This window comes from Ambystoma mexicanum, chromosome 11 (genome assembly GCF_040938575.1).
Source record: "Ambystoma mexicanum isolate Mex_15411 chromosome 11, UKY_AmexF1_1, whole genome shotgun sequence".
NCBI lineage: Eukaryota > Metazoa > Chordata > Amphibia > Caudata > Ambystomatidae > Ambystoma > Ambystoma mexicanum.
Window position 1 is genome coordinate 1,116,185,607 of NC_090934.1, and position 21,368 is coordinate 1,116,206,974.

The following is a 21,368-nucleotide window of genomic DNA, read 5'->3' on the forward strand; positions in this document are numbered from 1 at the left end:
GTAACTGATCCTTGATGCAATATTGTTCTCCTTGAGTTTGCCATGCGAGGAAAGCATCCGGGTTCATTGACTGTCGAATTTTGTTTTGTAATTCGGCTTGTGATAACGCTGTTGTGATACCCAAGAGTTTGTCTTCAGGTATGATGGGTACCAGGTCTGGAGATGTTTACCTCCATGCCTCCATGCTGACTGAAAGCCTAAATAAAGTAGTTCCTCAAGCAGATGTCTTTCCTTACTGATGAGCCTGGCGCCAAAGGCGCCAGGACTGGCCCCAAGAGGGCCTGAGGAGTGGATGCCAGGCCTTATTAGTGATCCGAGCCCTGATTCCACCTGGCCAATGGGCTTGCCAGTGGGGATCAGGGCTGAAGGTCGTGACAGTCATAGGCTGAAAGGGCCAGGATTTCCTACACAAGGAGCAGATCCGGAATCTTCAAAGAGCTTCCCAGTGGATTGTTGCGAGGCCGATTTAGGAAGGGTAGGCAGTAGCCGTGGGCTATTGTTTCCAGAACCCACGCATCTGAAGTAATGGCTCGCCACTCTTCGAGATGCTGAGACAGTCTGCCCCCAACTGGTGAACAATGGAACCCGGCCTCATAGCTGTTTTGGAACGGCTGCAGCAGCGCCTGAAGGCAAACAGGCAGCTGCTTGAGTGGCTTTGGCACCTCTTCCCCGTCCACCACGAGGAACTTTATGGTGGTCCCTTTAATTGGCCACTCCTCTTGCTCTACCAAAAGCGGAGTAGTAACGAAAGGAACCACCCCTCCACTGCTGTCCCCTAGGACGAAAAAGCAGAGGTTGACGCACAGCTGCTCCCAAAGATTTAGCAGCTGCTTTGGAGGTCTGCAACCTCTCAAGGCTCTAGTCAGCCTTGCTGCCAAACAAATGAGAACTGTCAAAGGGCATGTTGAGAAGACGGGCCTGCACATCAGGTGCAAACCCAGACTTGCGCAACCACGCAAACCTGTGCATCACGGTGCTCGCAGCCTTGGACCGGCTGACACCATCAACCATGTCCAACCCAGACTGAAGGGATTCACACATGGCATCCTTGCCATCCTGCACGATAGCAAGAAACCCATCCCTTTCTTCCCCTTCGGAATATGGTCAACCGCCAGAGAGAGAGACAATTTCACAGAGTGTGCGAAAAGTTTGCTAAGGCACAGGTGGAGATGGTCGATTTCAGCGTCATACTCCCAGCGAAAATACCTTGCGTGCCCATCCATCGAAGCGCTTGTCGTCCCCATCAGGAGGGATGGTAGGGTACACCGCCTGCCTAGAGGTGGCTGTGGCTGCCTGAATCACCAAACTCTCAGGAGTGGGGTGTGTGGATAAGTAGCTAGGTTCGCTACTGGATGGGCTGCATTTCTTACTGAACGACTTGTTGATCACCGGAAGAGACCCCGGGGTGTTCCAAGTAGCCGCCACCCTTTTCTGTAACGCCATGTGAAAAGGCAACACTGGATCAGTGCACGGATCCTGATCTAAAATGTCAGTCAGGTCATCCTGATCGAATTCAACTGGAGGGCCGGACCACCTTAGTTACTCTGTAACTCTCAACATTAACCGCCTATAGGACAATTCAGCATGAGCGCCAGGCTCTGGCCTACCAAACTCCATTTCAGGAGATATGTCAAGGCCACTGGCATCATGTAAAGACTGACGCAGATCCTCCATCTGATTGTCCTCATAAAAGACAATGTCAGGAGTTTCAGGTCTTTCACCAGGAATATCAAAAGGCTCCAACTCCACATCAGACCTCTCCCTCATCCTCATATATGTTCTGTAGAGAATGAAAGAACTCCTTCCTAGGTACAGGAGCAGACCTTGACTAAGAATAGGCCTCACAGTCTTAGACAGAGCCTTTCTCGGGGGATCCACAGCCACAGGTGCCTCCAACAGAAAGATTTGGCCTATAGGCCCCGATGGCGTCTAGAGCGCCAACTGCTTCGGCGTCGACAATGGCGCCGAAGGCTCTGAGGGCCTGACCGAGGGCAAAGCCCCTACAGCCGCAATCGATGGACACAGCACCGACTCCTTCCCAGACTTCAACGGTTTCGTCAGGGACGAAGACGGCGACCTGGATCTGGCACGTCTCTGGCGGATCTACCGGAGCCTTGACCGAACAGGACCTCGACAGTTCCTGATGTTTATCGCGCCGACTGCCCGGGCCTGAGGGCGCGCGAGCGTCGGACCGAGACCGTTCCCTGCTGGCTTCAACCGAAGGCATGGACGGAACAGTGCCCTGAGATTTAATAATCTCCAGCATTTTCTTTCTGAATGCCTCCCATTCCTCCAGAGTAGAGGATTTAGTGGGACAAGCCACATTCCTCGCGGAGCCATCATCCGACGAGGACAGGGAAGGCGAACGGCGATGCCGCTTCCAAGAGTGCCTCGACGAGGACAAGTGGCGGGAACCACTCCGGGACCGAGATCCCCTGGACTCCCTCCAACAGAGAGAGTCACCCCTCGAGTCTTCAGTGGAAAGACCAGCAGACTTTTTGGATTTACGGGGTTTGGATACCCGACCTACCTGCGATTTCCCCTTACACTCCCGCAAACACTTGGCAGTCAACGACTGGCACTTCGAGGAGGAGTCCGTGTCGTGGCTCTCACCCAGACAACACAAGCAGATATGGTGTGGGTCTGTGATGGGCATCTTGGACTTACAGTCCCAGCATTTTTTGAAGCCAGACCGCGGGGTTGGCAGAATAGAAGACGACACTATCAAAGTAGATAACACGGGGCGTGCCGAGTTCTCGAAGCAAACACGTTTGCGGAAAAAACTGAACTGAGGCTACGGGCGCCGTGGGTGCTACTTATAACATCTGATGAAGTCACCCTCGATGGAGGCCTGCGAGGGACAGCGACCCGATGCCATTGATGCAGAATGCCCTCTCCCGAAAGATTTCCGAAGCAGCATAGCTGTGTACATCACGTCAAAGATGTGGCATACGTTGGAGGACACAATCCATTCGAATAACTAAATACTGATCAGAGGCAAGAAAACCAATGAAATGAAGTTTGAGGGTTATGTTATGTTATTTTGCATTTATATAGCGCCTTATATACCATTGGTATGGTATGAAGGCGCTGGTAGGTTGAACGCCCTTGGGAACCGAAGTTCGGGTCACTAGAGAGAGTCAAAGGTGCGTGTGCGCACCGGGTATGTGTGCAGCTGGTGCGGTATTCGTGTAGTTGCTGCTTCTTAGCGGTAGGTGTGGTGGTTGAGAGATCAGGAGTATGTGTTCGTTCTGGTAGGATTTATCCAGACCGAGGGTGGCTGTGTTAGGCCTGAGGAGAACGCCTGGGGGGTGTGTAACCAGCAGTGTTTACTTAGAGTGATGGGGAATGAGCAGGAGATGTTGATATGAGAACAGTTATACCGAATGGTGTCATAGTATCTGTGTTCTAGTTGAGTGGTGGTGTAAAGAAGAGAATAAGCGTGGGGTATGGTATGATGGGATATATGCTCTTCCAACTGTTCCCTGCATTCCAAGCTATACTATGTAGTCATGCAATTCTATGCAATCAAGTCCGTTCTATGCACTTTTATTCATTTCATGCGTCCCCGTTTGCCCTACACACTCCGGTCTGCTAGACACACTTGCACACTCCAGTCCGCCTTGCGTGCTCTAGTCCACCCCTCGCGCTCCAGTGTGCCCCACACATGCTCACCTGTCTTCCCCACGCATGCACTCCTTTCCGCTACACGCACTCCATTCCGTCACACGCGCACTCGTCCCCACCGCGCACTCGTCCCCTCTAGGCGATAGTCCCCTCTACGAACCCATCTTTTCGTATGCACTTGTTCGCTCATATGCACTCGTCTGCTCTATATGTTTGTCGGCTCTACCCAGTAGTCTGTTCTATGCAGACCTACACTCTACATTCTTCCGCCCAGCTTATCAATCTCGCTCTGCTTATCCATCCGTTCCCGCACTCATCCGTTCTATGCATTCATCAGCTCTGCATGCATTCCGTACTCACTCATACGGTCTATGTAACTCATCCGTTTTAGGTTTTTGTCTGCCTTATGTCCTCGGATGCACTACACCTTCATCTGTTCTACGCATTCACCCACCCTACGCAGTCACCATCTCCCCGCACTCACCCACCCTACGCAGTCACCATCTCCCCGCACTCACTCACTCTCCGCACTCACCAGTTTCCCGCTCGCCACACATACCCTCGCCACACACATACCCTCACCACACACATACCCTCGCTACACATATACCCTCTCTTTGCACTCAATCGCCCCCCACACTCATCCGCCCCCCACACTCATCCGCGCTATGTACTCATCCGCTCTATGCACTGTGTTTCCACGCATTCAACTCATCCGCTCGGCTCACTCATCCGCTCGGCTCACTCATCCGCTCTCCATAATCATCTGCTCCCCGCACACATTCGCTCTAAGCACTCAACTGCTCTATGCACTTGTGCTTTCCACGTAGTCAACATGTCTGCTCCCAACACTCATCCGCTCCCCGCACTCAGCCCAAAAACGTCATTCACCAATACGCAGTAATCCTGTTCTATATATTTATCCGCTCCCTACACTCATCCGCTCCCTACACTCATCCGTTCTCCACACGCTCATCCGTTCTCCACACGCTCATCTGCTACACACGCTCATCCGCTACACACGCTCATCCGTTCTGTATAATCATCAGTTCTACGGACTCCTGCGTTCTATTCGCTTCTCTTTATTTACGCACTCAGTCAGCTCTACACGCTCATCCGCTTTACACACCCAATCACTCTACACACTCATCCGCTTAACATGTTCATCTATTCTATACACTCGTCTGATCTACATACTTATTTGATCTATCTAGTCATCTGTTCTTCCATTCATGCACTCTTCTACTCAGTGCATTCATCTGTACAACATGCTTCATCCATTCTAGCTATTTCATCCACGCCATTCACTTAATTCCCACCTCAAGCATTAGGTCCATTTCAGCAGTTTAGATCTTCTTACTTTCCTATGATTTATTCATGTTGTCCATTTCACTGTTTTGATCTACTTTTCTCTATGCTTTATTCATATTATCCACTTCACTGTTTTGATCTACTTTACTCGTTTAATTCTGTTTGTCTTTCTAGTTTACATTCGGGTTTATTAGCTGTCAGTTTCTCTCATCAGGTAGTTTGTTGGGTCATTGTGATGCTGTTAGTTTGGTACCGGTTGGTTTTAGGGGAAGAGCCAGGTTTTCAGTAGTTTGTGGAAAGACGTTAAATCCTCAGGCGGATGTGGGGTGGGAGCGAGTTCCACAGGGTGGGGGCCAGGGCTGAGAATGATGATCCGCATAGCCTGACTGAGTTTGTCTTGGGTATTACTAGGAGGCCGGCTGAGCTTCATCTTAGGGTGCGAGGGGGATGATAGGGTTTTAGTTTGTCTTGAAGATATTGAGGTCCAGTTTTATGCAGTGCTCGATGGGCGATGCATAAGGTTTTGAAAGTCACCCTTCAGGCTACTGGAAGCCAATGTAGCATCTTAAGGGCTGGGGAGATGTGGGCTCTAGGGCCAAGCGCAAGTAGCATTTTGGCTGCCGCATTTTGTGCTCTTTGGAGTTTATTCAGTTGGTACGCATGGACTCCGAGGTATAGGGGGTTTGCGTAGTCCAGTCTTGATATAACGATTGATTGGACCGCGGAGAGTCTGTTGGGAAATGAGAGATATGGAAAGATGCGCCTAAGGGTTTTAAGGTGGTAGTGGCAGGATTTTGAGACGTTGTTGACTTGGCGCGAGAGTGTTAGGTCAGAGTCAAGGGTGCATCCAAGATTTTTCACTGAGTTGCAGGGGGTTGGTGAGCGCTATTTTAATAGCCAGTAACTCCTTTTCAAGGACAGAATAATTCCTTTCCGAAGAACTAAATGTCTTGGATAGATAAGCTACTGGTTTCTCATCTCTTTGATCGTTCTTTTGGAGTAAAACCGCCCCCAGCGCTTGGTGGGAAGCGTCCGTCTCCACCACAAAAGGTCGATTTTGATCTGGGGTTGCCAGTATCTCTGCTGAAGTAAAAAGGTGTTTTAGCCTTTCAAAGGCTTTCTGTGCCTCTTCATCCCAATCGAAGGATACCCCCTTTTTTAGCAACCTAGTGATAGGCTGCACAGTTTCAGAAAAACTGGGAATGAATTTGCGATAGAAATTTGTGAAACCCAGAAATCTCTGGATTTATTTTATGGACGTTGGTGGAGGCCAATCCAACACTGATGATACCTTTCTAGGATCCATAGAAATCCCTTGAGGAGACAGGACAAATCCTAAATATGTAACTTGTCTGATGAAATTTGCACTTTTCCACCTTGCAATATAGTTGATTTTCTTGAAGGCGAGCTAACACCAAATTGACATGACGGATATGTTCTTCTTTGTCCTTGGAAAAAATCAAAATATCATCGAGATATATTATGACAAAGTGTAGAAGAATATCAGAAAATAGGTGGTCCATGAATCTTTGAAAGATTGCCGGTGCGGTGACCAGGCCGAAGGGCATAACATGATATTGGTTGTGTCCAAAAGGAGTACGAAAAGCCGTTTTCCATTCATCTGCAGGAGTAATTCTGATGAGATGATAGGCTCCTCTGAGGTCCAGCTTAGTATAGAATGAGGCTCCTTGACCTGCCTCCAAGATGTCTGGAATCAGCGGCATAGGATACTTGTCTGGAATGGTGATCCTGTTCAGACCGCGGTAATCTATACACGGTCGTAATTCTTCTGAATCTTTTTTCGGAATGAAGAATAATGAAGCTCCAGCAGGCAAATTGGATTCAGAAATTAAACCGTTTTGGATGTTTTGATGAAGGTATTCCTTCAAAGCGGCCTTTTCTTTGTGGGATAATACATACATGCGACTGAATGGAATTGGTTGGTCGGGCAGTAAATCTATATGGCAGTCATCTCTGCGATGCGGTGGAAGAGTCGGAAATCTGGGAGTAGAGAAGAATGATAGGTATTGTTGGTGGCAATCAGGAATCAGTTTGATGTGACTAATGGATGGAATTCTCTGACTTCTTTCTGTCTCCGACAGAATATGCACTCCTACCGAAGAGTGGGACAGACAATGAGAGACACAGTACTCGGAACCTAAAAAGAGAGTACCGGCTGACCAGTTGATGAAAGGATTATGTAGTCTTAACCATGGAAGACCCAAGATAACCGGAAAATGGGCCGTTCTGATGAGATCGAATTCCATAGTTTCTTGGTGAGTAATCACCGAACAGTTTAATGGTATGGTTTGTTCCCGGATGGGGCCGGAAATCAAAGGAGTCCCATCAACACCTTGAATCGGAGTGACTTGTGGTTTGGTTACTCTAGGAACCCCTTTCTTGTTTGCCCAGTCATCGTCCAAAAAATTCCCAGCCGCTCCGCAATCAATAAGTGCAGGGACTTTTTTTAGAATAGTATTCGGGAGGGTGATTGTCAAAGATATCACTACCATAGGTTGATCAACAAACCCAATGCCGGAGAGAGATTCATTTCTAGCAGGGGAACTCTGTCTAAATACTCCTACCGTGGTTCCCCCTACAGTAGGGATTTGGCGTTTCCCGGAACCTGGGATTGGTTTCTACGAGGTGGTACTAGGGGGCAGTCTCTTAGAATGTGTACTGAGGATCCACAATACATACACAGTCCTAAGGTCTTTCTCCTCTCCCTTTCTGTGCTGGATAAGGGACCCTTCATAGTTCCGATTTGCATGGGCTCTTCAGTAGAGACTGCCTTTGTGTTTCCGGGAAGAAAATCAGAATGGGCTCGAGGGCTCTTTCCCTTCTTCTCAAAATGGCGTTCTTGTAACCGATAGTCTATCTGCATAGTAATAGAAATCATCTCGGTGAAATTTGCTGGTCTAGGAATCTTCGAGACCTCATCCTTGAGCTCTTCTGACAGCCCTCGCCAAAATAAAGTGATAAGACCATCATCTAGCCATCCGGTCTCTGAGGACAATTGTTTAAAGAGCGAAGATATATGAAATTAGGTCCTTTGATCCCTGTTTCAAATCGAGTAACCTTTCTTGTATGGAGACCGAAATTTCTTTTCGACCAAACATGGTTCTCAAGCTATTAGTAAAGACGGGGTAGGAATCAAGGATGGCATTTCCCGAGGTAACCAAAGGGGTAGCCCATGCTAATGCTGGACCCGATAAATGGGAAATGGTGAAAAACATAACCCCCCATCTTGATTTCACTAGCCCTAGTGTTTATTACTTTCCTTTTTCTCCAAGCAGACTTGGGTTAGAATGCCCATTTCCCCTTGATGGCATCCGGTAACACTTGTCCATCATGAATTGGCCTGACTGCGCAGGTGTGCCATTTCTGATGACAATGAGATTTGAATCCTGCAAAAAGCTATGGGTCAAGGCCGTTGAACAAAGGCCAATGAATCCCCCCAGCACAGAGTGGCTGAGATGAGCGCTTCATTGGTAAAGGAAACTGTCATGGGGGTGGAGCCCCCCCCCCCCCATACCACTCATCTGAGGTGGATGCAACAGGAAGGAGACGAGACCAGACCGGTTATGTTTACCCAGAAGTGCATTGTCACATGGTGTTGTTCAGCATGGACAATAATTAAGTACTATGTTTTGGTACGAAGTTTTTCATTGTTTGAGGCAGAAATAGCATGCAGGCAGGCCTGGTAAGTGCTTATAGAAACTTAAAGGGTCATGTGTCCCAAACAATATAAAAGTGACAGTTCTGGAGGGTGGGGCGGGTTAATCAGTTTGGAATGGGTTAATGGTTAGGATGCAGTGTCTTGTAAGCAAACTAATAAAACCTTTTGCTTAACCATCACCAAATTCTAAAGATAACCGTTTCTGACATTCACAGATTGCCGCTGCGACTCCGACCTGTCGCGCAATGTGGTACGGCACCGGCGGGCGACCTCCTCTCGAAGTCCCATTGTGCATGACCTGAGAAGGTAAGAGTCAGAGTTAAAAACTCCAAGGGATTTATCATAAGGAGTCTGTCCAGGTCTGCAAATGCTGTGCATGCATAGCCACTCTGGGGAGCTGATGGGGTTTATCATAATGTTTAAACAGGATTATTTGTTTAAGGAAATGCAAATATGGGTTGAAAATTCTAGGTTGGTATGGTACGGTATTCTAATATTTGTTTTTGCCCATTTTATTGCAGTAGTTTTGGCGATTATGCATTACGTGTACCCTGAAATAGATCTGAAAAAATACTGGGTATGGTCATTTAGTTAGGCTGGTCTAATAAAACACTGCAGATTTTAGAATTATGCATCTAGATTGGTTTGACTATATTCAGATTCTGTTTAGACCCAAGCACTCGAAGGGGGCCGGTATGTTATCACTATTTCTATTTTGATAGGGAAATAAAACAAATTGTAAAATTGACAAAACAGGATCTGGTGGGACAATAACGTCTGGCATTTAAATGGGTAAAGAAGGATGCTTGCAGGTGGATTGCCCTAAAGTGGTTTTAAGATCACTAAGCAGAGTCTCTGGTAAATCCCCCTCCCATCCCAGGACCACAAATAAGTGGAGTCAAAGAGTGAATGGTACAGCGGTGAGTAAGTGCAGGGTGCCTGGAGATGAAAAGAAGGGTAAGAACATGGACAAAGGGCATTCGACACAGGCAGAAGCTCCGATTAAGGGGTGTCCTGCACATTTCATGTTTACTAACTTTAACAGGACTACTTGTGCTCCATCTGTGGGGAACGTTAAATCTGGACAAATTAGGAGCACCAAAACGAGCCTAAGAAGATCAAAATTGCAACAACAGAAAAACATGCTAACAGGGGGTACTTGCGACTAGGTTACAGGAAGCGACCTCTAGACACAATGACTAGGATTAAAGGGGTGAGATGTCAATGACATGCTGTAGGGACAGATAAAATATCTAAGAGCCAGGGGGATGCCAGAAAAATGGGCGCACCTGTTCCCCTAGATGAGACACAGAGCGGGGCGAACAGACAATTATACTGCAGAAGACATTATAGACTTCTTTACCACTGTGCGTGCAGCAGCGATAACAGGCCAGCAGCAGATGGGGCAGTGAGTGGAGGGGCTGGGAGCTTGTCCAGCTCCCCATTGCTATACAGCCCTAGAACCCGGGAGTCTCTGCACCATTGCTGCCAAGGACTAGCAGCTTGGGGGCCGAAGAGGGAGCCCCCTATCGCCTGAAGCACCCCCCCCACTTACACTCAGACAGAGGGGAAGCATTCCACACACAAGCTATTCTATTGTCCTCCAAGCACCCCTTAGCAAGATGCCGATAGAGAACGAGGAGGATGGACCAGACCCACCTCGTTATTGTACATATTCCATGTACACAAGGCGACTTGTGGAGCCTGTCTAAAGAATACACAAACGTTAGGATGGAACGGCAACATTTCATAGAGGAGTTCCTCACACTAATAAGTACCATAATTCCGCTTGGGCAGATATGAAACAGTTCACAAGCCTCAGAAACAGAGATACTAACATCATTTGCCAGCTGTTGCCATCTTGGGGCAAGGTAGTACCATTATGTCAGTGCCTGGAAAATGCCCACACTAAACCCCAAACTGTTGGCTTTGCCAAATGCATGTTTGACTTATTTATTAATGTATTTTTGTACACACCTTTATAAAAGTTGGGTGGTAAATTACATTTAAGGGAGCAATAAAGTGATTTTAAAAGTGATCTTTCCTGACTAAAATATATTTATAGCGAATAGGATTAAACATCTTGTTGCATTTTTGTGTTGCAGAAATGCAGCTTCTTCATATCTATTAATTGGCATACAATAAGAAAATATTCATCTTAAGGGCCGCTTCAAATCATTCAAAACAATGGGAAGGCTGCGCTTTGGAGTCTGTGCTGCTGATGCTACAGGTCTGAAAACGTACTTAGAGGAGATCAGGTGGCATCAAGGAACGACTATTTATTTGTTACGCCCTATATTCTGCCTAAGAGGATAATCCCAATTGTATGTGGTGAACAGAGCAGATCTGAAGATTGTCAGAAACCATGACAATAAGCGATACCTCTGCAAATGTAATTGGGGTGCATTTTAACGACTACAGATGCACGAAAGACAAAAGGAACCCACAGACACGAATCCTAGAAGGATCCACATTTCGGTGGCATGCGCATCCTATTAAGCAATATTATTTACAAATATATTTGCAGCATTAAAACTCACCTGGTAAGAAACCCTTGTAATCATCATGCTGAGCCACTAAAATTTTTGAAACACCCTGCACCTTGCTTAGCTCTTCTGTGACCTAAAATGAAAAAAAAATATTTTGAACCGATACTTATATGAAATCCTAAATGGCATACAATTTCCAAATGTTAACCAAAGCAAAAGCAGATGCTAGTCACGTCCTCAATCAGCAGATACCAACTGAACCGCTTACACTCCTTGAAACACTTGTGTATAGGCGCGTTATAAATGCCATATCATATCACTCTGAGTAATCGTTCGGCGTGAATCACAATCTACCTTCAATTTCTTTAAATTGCAGTATCACAGTTCCATGTTGACTGCTGCCCTTGACAAGAGCATAATTGGGTGTATTTTTAATTTGAGACCTCATTAACAGATGGCAGCATCTTTAGTATGAAAGTCCATCACACACGTTTTGGACTAAATGTTCTTAAGGCTCGGGTCAGTTGAGAGAACACAAACGGCTAGACCAATTTATATTTCCAGTGTATTTCTCGTCAAATCACTAAATATAACCAGTACCACAAAAGACATACATTTCAAAGACAAATGTACCTTAAATACCTCAATTAAGATACAAAAGTCAGGCAAAGAAAGTAAAGGCAACATTTTGAATGCAAATTTATATTGCAATAGACCTCACTTAATAATCTCACTAATTCCTGTAGCCAATGTACATCAAGTTCATCCCACACAAAGTGAACACCCATCATACATTTTAATGAACGTTTCAGGCACAGTGTCATTGTTAGGCTAGGGTAGTAATAACGAACAACACACTACCTTCTTTATCTTGTGAAACGGTAAACACTGCCTGCGAATCACGCTTTGCTGGCAGCAATAATTAATGGATTCCTTTGGAATCCGTCACGTCTTTAGCAGTGTTTTGCAGTTTATTTCTTGTGCACTTAAAATCACTTGTGTTTGTTTAGATATTCATGTGCAACTAATACTTACAACAGCGTGCAAGATTTAAATAAAGCACTTTTCTTACCAAGACAACCTATTTATTTTCTAAAAGCTGCATACAGAATACCTTTTTGCGAATCAGGAGTTTGTTCCATTTAAGAGGCATGATATTAAAGGTTGGGGTGTGTAGCAAGGTAACAGCTCATACAGGAGTTCAACATCTTTATTTACTTTGTCCTGAAGGGTATGACTAGCGCCTATACATTCTAGCAGCACTACCCTAGAAATAATAGAGACTTTAGAAAAGTTGTATGGCTAAGTCCTGTGAGGGGTCAGCAATGAGAGGCAGACACAAAGTTGAAATATTCTCAATATTTGCCATTTTTATTGAAATGGAAAATGAGTTTGGAAAAAGGCCTATATCGCCCTAACAAAAATAGGATGTCCCTACCTATGAAAACAAAACTAAGTTACTCACATGTACTGGAGCTGTCCCCCGGTCACAGCATTCTGGGTGGAAGTTGCGGAAACGGTTAGTGATATTGTTGGGCTGTCTGTACCGCCAACACCGCTAAAGTACTTGCTGTGATACATTGGCAAGGCATCTGTCAGGATCCGTCGCTTTGTAGCTATTGCAAGTGCGGTTGCCAAGAGGAACATTCTGCGGTGCTGGAAAGCTAAAACAGCCCCTAATCACAAAGCCTGGCTGAAAGACTTAGTGTACGTCCAAGAGATTGAAGAGCTATATGTTAGATCCGTGCTAACGGTGTGCAGGCCGAAGGACATTTGGGCCCCATTACGGGCATACCTAATTAGCAATCTAAGACAGCGGAGATGAGTCGGACTCCTGAGCCTTTTAATAGTCTGCCTCTTATGCCTGCCTGTACATCTCTGAATGTGATGTTTAAGTAACATGTGCAAAGCCCCTGTGTAACTTGATCATGACTTACCCGCTCGACTAATGCCTGTCAAAGTTACTGTGTTTGTTGTGCAACTCAGCTAGGGAGGGTGAGGGGGGGGGGGGGGGGGAGATTTCTTTTCGTTTTTTTCCTTTTTTGTTCTCTGGGAGGTTTACACTCTATATCCAGAATCGTTGCTTTGACAGTGGAATATACCGAGGGTATGAATGGACAATTCGTGGGCGAGGATGTTAATAGAGACTATATGCTATGAACGGTGGATACATTTGAGCCGGCCTGGAAACATACATTTTGATTTGAATTTTACACTGTGGGTTCGCACCTTCATCTTCTTTTGAATTGTACCGTTATTCTGGTTTAAAATGTCAGTAAAAAGATGTTTAAAAAAAAAAAAGATTCCTCTGTTGCATTCACATGTCGGTAAGATGATGGCTTCTCACCCCTAGGTCCCCCTCTTCCAGGTTCAGACCCTTATCGAATGCTTACCTTCCCTCCGTCTGGTTCACTACGGCCTTTTCAACACAATCTCATCTGTGACATTCACAAATCTTAACGTCTCTTTTATACAGTTCACTGTGAACATCCGTCTGTCAGGTTCACTCTTGTCAACACACTTTTTACTCGGGACTTTTGGCTTTGCCCCCTCCTTATCAGCATCCCTCCGTGGGTTCACTTTGTCAATTACACAATTCCTTGAACAGTTCCTACGATGAGGAATTCACTGACAATCATATGCTGGTCAAACACTTTCGACTGTACAGAGGATTTGACTAGACCCCTGTGACACTAATTTGACCCCTTTCTCACATTTCCCAAGGCCTTCTGGTAACAGTAGTTTCAACAATACATTAGTCGCCCAGAGTTTTCCAGAGTGAGCACCCACGTGGTGCCCGACTCCTCTATAGCTGGTTTTCCCCTCTAGTATTAACAGTTCTTTGTACTTTGTTCAATTAGCGGTTTTGCTACTTTTGTTCAACATAGTTCGGTTTCTTATCGGCTCTCCCCTCGACTCACTGGCTGTGATGAACCGCTTGGGCTTTTCCATGTCTCTGGTGTCAAGGTCGGTACCACAGTGGCAAGAGTCTCTCCCCGGCTTGGTCATCAGCGCAGGAGTGCCCCGTTTACCGTCGACATCTGCTGCAACACACGCTGGCTATTGTTCACGGTCTTACGATTCCTTCTGTGGAGGTTTCACAGGCATTGGACGGAAAGGGCAAGGTCGTTTCTCTCTTTGGCACCCTCTAGATTCACAAAGTCTTTCTCCTCCTCTTGAACTGCCGTGCTGAGTTAGCTCTCATGTCGTGCGGTCTACCTTGCTCTTCTGGTGCTCTCGTGCTCCACCTTTTATCCCTGTGAAGAAGAGAAAGGGCTGTCAAGTGTGTGTGAGATTCCGGTCAATTGCCTAACTTTGACTGACCCTTGTGGTGAGACATGTCAGGTAAATGGCTCTGGTGTTTGTCCGTCTCCTTTCGTGGTGTGCAAAAGTGTTTGTGTCGGAAAGAGGTGGTGTGGGGGCAGGGGGGTAGAATGTTTGAGTATCCTATGGGGAAGGATGGGGAAAAGGTGTTCTAAGAAGGGGAAATTATATTCTTCGTCCTAGGGGGGGTTGGTAAATTCAGAAAGAAGTTTGGTAGGGTTTGCGAAACAAACAGGAATGGCCGGGAGTATTATCATGAAATGAACAGGAGGAATTATGGGAACACTAGTGTTTTGTCTGAGCAGAGTGAGTGTGTGGGAAATAATAATCAGAGGGACAGGAATGAGAATGACGGAGTATTCGAGGACGACACTGGAAAACAGGGACTCTGGGGGAGCTTGTTTCCGGGTGCAATAGAATTTGGGATCATGGGGAACTCGTCATCTACAGAAGGGTCGTTGGATCTGGGCCCGAGAGATTCAATGGAAGGAAAGGAGGTAGATGTAGTGCAGGCCACAAAGGCCTTAGGGATCCAGTCGTCTTCTTCTGTGATACCATACCGCGTCTCACCTGGGGTATTTCTCCAAGCATCACTCCGGGTTCCCCAACCCAGATGATCCCCCCCCCCGCCCCCCTCCGTTTACCCCAGAGTCTGGATAAGAGAGGGTCAGTTCTCCCCTGGCCACCTGAATAAGGGACTCCCAGGATTTACTAGGGAGAATACCCTCAGGTTTCACACAGCACCCAGAGCTGAGAAACCGGTTACCTAACGAGGGGTTGAGTAAATAACCAGGGCTTGCCAAGCCCGTAGCCTACACGAGGAAGTCAAAGTCTAACCTGTGAATCTTGTTATCAATGTGAATACCAACCTATATAGATCCAGAGGAATTTTCCCAGGAGAAGCATGAAGCAAAGACTATTTGACAAGGACTTTCTTTGGAACCAAAGGGGATCACCGAAAGACATGTTTTTAAGCTTTGACATATGCCAAGAACAGAAAGATATCAGAAGAATTCTTTGGTGGGGGTCATAAAATAAGCCACCAATCATTTCTCAAAAAGGAGAAGTTACCCTTTCCTAAGTTCAAGCTCCGGTTTTCTTTATCCGTCTTTCTTTGTCTAGTGGTAGGGCAGATAGCAGGATAGAAATAAGTACAGTAATTATTTGTGAGATGTCCGGACAAGGATCAGTTTGTTATTTTCTAGCTTAGGGACAGCTTCCAGGGTTCAAAATTAAGGTGTTATGAGCAAGAGCTAAAAGCAGCTGCTCAGTGTCAGGCATCACGCAGTAAGCAGGAGCTACATCTGGACACTACAAATCTAACTTCCACATGATCTGCACATTAACATTTTGGCTATTATGTTTGATCCATTATGTTTAAATGTGTCCTAATTCTTCATTAACATTCTCAAACACTAAAAGTTAAATGTCACAGATGCATGTTTGTAAGTGTTAGGGGTCAGAAATGAAAGTCGAACACAAAGTTGTCATGTTTTTGGTTAAAGACTTATTAACAAACGGGTTGAAAAAATGCCTCTCTGGCCCTGCTGTAAGAGGAATTTCCCTACCTAAAACCATAAACTAAGGATCGGTCTTTGTCAGGATGTCAGAAATCAAAGCCGTCCTTGTGTCCAAACTTCTCTGCAAGTCTGCCATTGCTTGGTATACTCCGCTGCCAGGACTTCTTATGCACTTCCAACTGCCTGGTATGCTTCCCTGCCAGGGCTTGTCATATACTTGTAGCTGGCTGGTTTACTCGCCTGCCAAGATTTCTTATTTCCATACATTTATAACCATTTCTCTTTACATTCACAATTGTAAATCTTTTCCTCAATTTGGTATTTCTAGTTCTTTCAATGTTCACGTTCAGTTATCCCCATATTGGCATTCCATGCACTCCTACCTTATTAAGGGCTTCATTTGTATACTGCCTTTTTGACTCACTGTGGCTTTACAAAGTTCAAATTGTGTTTGGTGTGGTCGCCAAAATGCCCCAGTGTCCCCACTTCCCTTGGGATGACTCAGCGGCTGTGTGTGGCATCTTCGGTCCCATTCACGCTTATTCAGCGAAGCTCTGCCAATTTCCTTCCACTCTGGACAGCTTTGACAACTCTTCTGCGGCTCTGCTCCTGCACGCCTGTTCGCCTTCAGGTCCCGATGAGGGTAACGAATAATATATACAAATCAACAATGAGTTACATAGATATAATATACCTATAGACAAATGAGCACACAAGGATACAATGTGTGCGAGTGGCGCGACAGGGGGACAAGCCTGGCGCTTGAGATGACTATGGCGGCTTACGTTTTCAGCCAAGAAATTACCTTGGAGCGGAAGTTCTGGTAAGGCAGGTCCTCTCTGAGATTTGGCGGTAAGGAGTTCCAAAGCTTGGCTGCTTTCACTGGGAAACTATTGCCTCCTATGGTGGCACGTTTAAAGTGAGGGACAGAGAGGCAGTCTTTGTAAGCAGTTCTGGTGGGTCTCAGGGAAGGTTGTCTGTGGAATCTGTTTATCAGGTAGGTAGGGGCAGCGTTATTGAGGGATTTGTGAGTGAGCAATGCGATTTTTAACAGAATTTTGTCGTTGATGGAGAGCCAATTGTTCTGGAGAATCTCTCTTGTCTCAATGATTTTAGATGAAAGATCAGTTCTATATAAAGGGGAATTAGAACTGAAAAAGGGTTTCTTATTTTCCCTAAATGGGGGAACAGATGCATGGCAATAGGCCATTAGGGTATTGGGTATAAAGGGGATACCAGGTCTCATGCAATGAAGTCAGTAATTGTCTCCTTCCATGTGAACCTCCATCATATGCCGCCCCCAGGGTCAGGATCAGGTAACGGCTGCTGTCCCTCTGGCCACATGGGAGGAGGTCACTGCTGGGGGATCCTTGATGACTCCATTGAATTCATCACTTAAGGCACTAGTTGGCTTGCGGAGCTTAAGGTAGTGCCTGGTGCATGCTTGTTTCAAGCAAGAAGCAAGAGCTAAATATCTCCCAGCAGGTTCAAATCTTGCCTTTATAGAAACCGGGCTAAAAAAGGTTTGCTTTAATTCAAGTAATGAACAAAATTGTTGAACCATGTCCTCTAATCCACCTCCTGTGGATCCAACTGACCCGAGATAGTGTCAGGCCCACTAGATCTCTACCCTATACACAAATACACACCTATAGGCCTATTTGGAATTAAGCTCTGGCTAGGTGCAGCCCAGAAACAAAGTGCAGCGGAGAGTAGTTCATCTTTGACCCACCTAACCATTCCCTTAACTAGCTAACTTCTAGTAGGACCAAGGAGGATGGGGAGTTTGACTCTGAAGGCCTCACATTTGTTTTGGAACATCCAAACTATTGATACTGTGGATATTGGTCCTGGGATCTAGGTCTGAAACTGGCCTCTCCACCCTCTTTTGAAACTCTCTTAGAGAGGATTGACACCAGCATCAACAAGTGTTTTGACAACCTGGGTATTGTTCCAGGGAAATGAGTACTTCCTCACAGGGTAATACAACCATAAAGCGAAGAGGAAGAATTGAGAGTGTTCTTCGCCAACTTTGAGAGGTTGGCAAGCCAGATTTCATTAGGCTGACTCCCATAAAAACTTGTTCATTGGCCCCGCTACTAACGGGAGAGTAACAACTACCTCATCAAACCATCAACGTAAATGGTACTACCCCTTTTTCTGGGATAAAAGCTGTCCTCTTGGGAAAAGTTGATCACACAGAGCCATTCTTTCAGAGAAAACTCTAAAACACCCAGTTGCTCCCAAACGAAACCCTGATGTAACTAGCCAGAAGGATTCAAAATCTGGTAAATGAATGGCTAGGGATTAAGAAATTAACAGAGGTCCTGGAGGCCTTGACAATTGAACAGTTTGTCAATGCGTTGCCCCACCCACCTGCTCTACAGAGAGCTGTTTTACAACATCAAGTTTCTGCACCAAAACTGTGCAAAGCCTTCAGAGCCCTGAAGAGATCCCAGAACACCTGCTAGGGATATCTACCCGTCCCTGGTCAAGAGGCAAGACATTCCACTTCTCCTTATTAAAAAAGACAGAAGAGGCAGTTCAGAGACCAATACCTGTTCCCTCCTCGAAACCCTGTGGGCTAACCCAGGAACCGCTTAGCAGGACAAGAACCATTCCTACCCGTTTTTCATGCTGGGAAAAAGAGCATTTTGATCGTACATGTCCCAAGAATCAAATGGAAGAACCCATGGAAATAGGGTTGGTAGGGGTAGAGGAATGGAAAACCTAGGAGGATACCAGAAAGGACGAAACGGAAGAAGACCACACACTCTCTTTAAGAAACACTCCCTTCCAGGCTCAGGACAGGTCTGTATGAATGAAACTTGGGCTACTGCCCTAATTGAATCCAGCAGTAGGCAAATCGTGAACCGTTCGTACCTGGTAGGCCCAGACAACCTAGACCCGAACGATACAGAAAGAATAACTTGCATCAATGGGGACGCAGATAAATAATCAAAGGCACTGCCTGGCCTAAAGGTCAGGAGGGACCCAACCGCCTTGAAAGTAGCAGTCGTTACAGGGCTCCCAGAGGAGGTAATCATAGGGCAGACTTCCCAGGCCTAATTCAACAAAACTCAGGAAGCAGTCCCAGAGACATTCTCCTCTGACGTCCAGGGAAAAAATATCCAGAAGATAGCCCTGAGCCACCAAGGGTTTGAGAAAGGGGGACTTTTAACCTCAGGAAAAAGGGGGCTTCAATCCAAGTGAAAGGGTATGTGATAAATCAGGGTTCTGAGTCCCTTCTCCCCAAGGGGGAGCCACCCCCTTTTGCACTAGGGAGGTGAGCCCGCTTGGCAATACCTTCCCTAGGGAACAGGGCAAGCGGGATGCCACTGGGGGTGGCTGAGGGGAACAAAACCGCACACACAGACACCAGGTCTGAGGTGCTGAGCCGTATCAGCCAGAGTCACCGAAGACCCGGAAGGACCACATCACTAGAAAGAAAGGTAAGCAGCCTCATGTCAAAAGCGGGCAGTGAGGCCAGCGCAGAGCCCACACAGGGATGCACAATGAACGAAGTGGTGAAGAATCCAAGAAACCTAAGGCTGTGTAAGGTACGAGCCGAAATAGGGGTGAACGAACAAACATCCCACGAAGGGGTGAACAAACAGAGGAAACTAAGACTGAGCAGGCTACAAGCCCACACAGGGCTGCAAGGTCAAATACCTGAGACGGGGTGAAGAAGCAGAGAGAAGCAAGAGGTTGAAAGCCACTAAGCCATGCTGGGCTGAGTACCCAAAATCCTCCAGAAGGGGTTTGCGAGAAACTAAATATCAAACAGGGTTGAACAAGCCTATGGTCCATGGGGGACTGAAAGCAGGAATACCTTGGGAGATGGTGAGCGAAGGAACTATCATAGTAAGGCTGACGAGGCCCAAAGCCCACCCGGGGCTGAGAAACCAGTTACGCCATGAGGGTATGAGCAAAAGGACACAATAACCAGGGGTGGCCAAGCCTGTAGCCTACATGAGTTGAACAAGTCGGAAAGAATAACCTGTGAATCCTGTTGCCAGTGTGAACAGCAAGCCATCTAGATCGGTCCAGGGCAGTTTTTCCAGGAGAAGGCATCAAGCGAAGGCTTTTTTGGACTATTTGACACAGACTTCACAAACAAAGACATTTTCTGTATTTATTATTATTTTATTTTTACTTTGACATTTACCAAAAACTGAAAGCTATCAGATGAACTCTTTGGTGGGGTTTGGAAAACCAGCCACCACTAATTTCTCAATAAGGGGAAGTCGAAAGCAAAGGCAGATGTGTGCACTATAATTTTGGTACGAGCATTTCTAAAAGGGGTCACTTTAATAGACCTCAATTTCCGACAGAATTAACATTGTTTTATGACAATAAAGACACAAAATTACTTTCCTCTCTGCAGTCTTCTTTCTGATGGATGTTCCTCCCACGGATTCAGCTCAACTGATCTTCGGAATATTACTGTTACCAGGGTGGTGTTTTGTGCCACTGCCCGATGCCTCTACGTGTCACGTGCTAGACAGGACATAGGGCCAGTATATATTAAGGTGCTGCACCCAGTGACCTCAGTACCAACCTTTTTTCCAGGCACTTCGATGCAGAGGGACAGCGGAAATGATGGTGCACTAGTTATCCGCCAAGTGGTGCAGATTGGGAGAGCAATGAGGAATCCAGGGGGGAACATTCATCAGAAAAAAACCTTAGTGAGGTAATTTGTTTCTCTAATTAATTCCTTCCTCATCCTTGATTGACTCCCATAGTAGTACATTTATCTGGAGGAGGGATGAGAGCAAAGGACATTTAGACCATAAAAGGCTGAAGAAACACACTGCCGAAACAGAGGTCCTGTCCTGAAAGGGCAGAGGTAGCAGCCACTCCTAGGGTCAAATGAGCACTGAGAACTTCAGACACATCCTTTCTAGCTGGATCATAGCACATCAAGATGGAAGGGATAATCCAGCTGGACAGGGTCTGTTTGGTAACAGCCCTGCCAGCACGGGTGTCAGCATTACCCACAAAAGCGTGTCACCTTTCCAGATGACCCTGATCTGAGAAGCTTAGTAGCTGAAATACCCCACCGGGTCGAACTGATGGAACCGTAGCTCTACTGTGGATGGATGGGGCGGAGGAAAGAATGCATGATGCATCTTTCGAGAAAGATGAAAATCAAAGACCACCTTCGGAAGAAAAGAAGATCTGAATCGCAAAATCACCTTCACTTTGGAGAAAACCAAGGAGGGAGATTTAATAAATAATGTCCGGAGGTCACTCAGCCATCTAGCGGAAGTGATGGCAACCAGGAAAACCACCTTATGGATGAGCAGTCTAATTGAACAGGAATGTAGGGGAACAAACAGAGCACCCATAAGAAACGTTAATACTAAATTGAAATCCCACGCTGGGGTCACAAACTGGCATGGAGGAAACAGATTG

The 21,368-nt window shown here is 46.3% G+C and overlaps 1 protein-coding gene across 1 annotated transcript in view; it reads right to left on the bottom strand.

Annotated features, from left to right (window-relative positions):
- Positions 1-21,368, bottom strand: part of ETFA (electron transfer flavoprotein subunit alpha) — a 1,125,730-nt gene that overhangs the window by 718,132 nt on the left and 386,230 nt on the right. Inside the window, exon 3 of the mRNA XM_069624450.1 lies at positions 11,158-11,239. Coding sequence (XP_069480551.1) covers positions 11,158-11,239 — 82 coding nt within the window. The remainder of the gene's footprint in view (positions 1-11,157; positions 11,240-21,368) is intronic.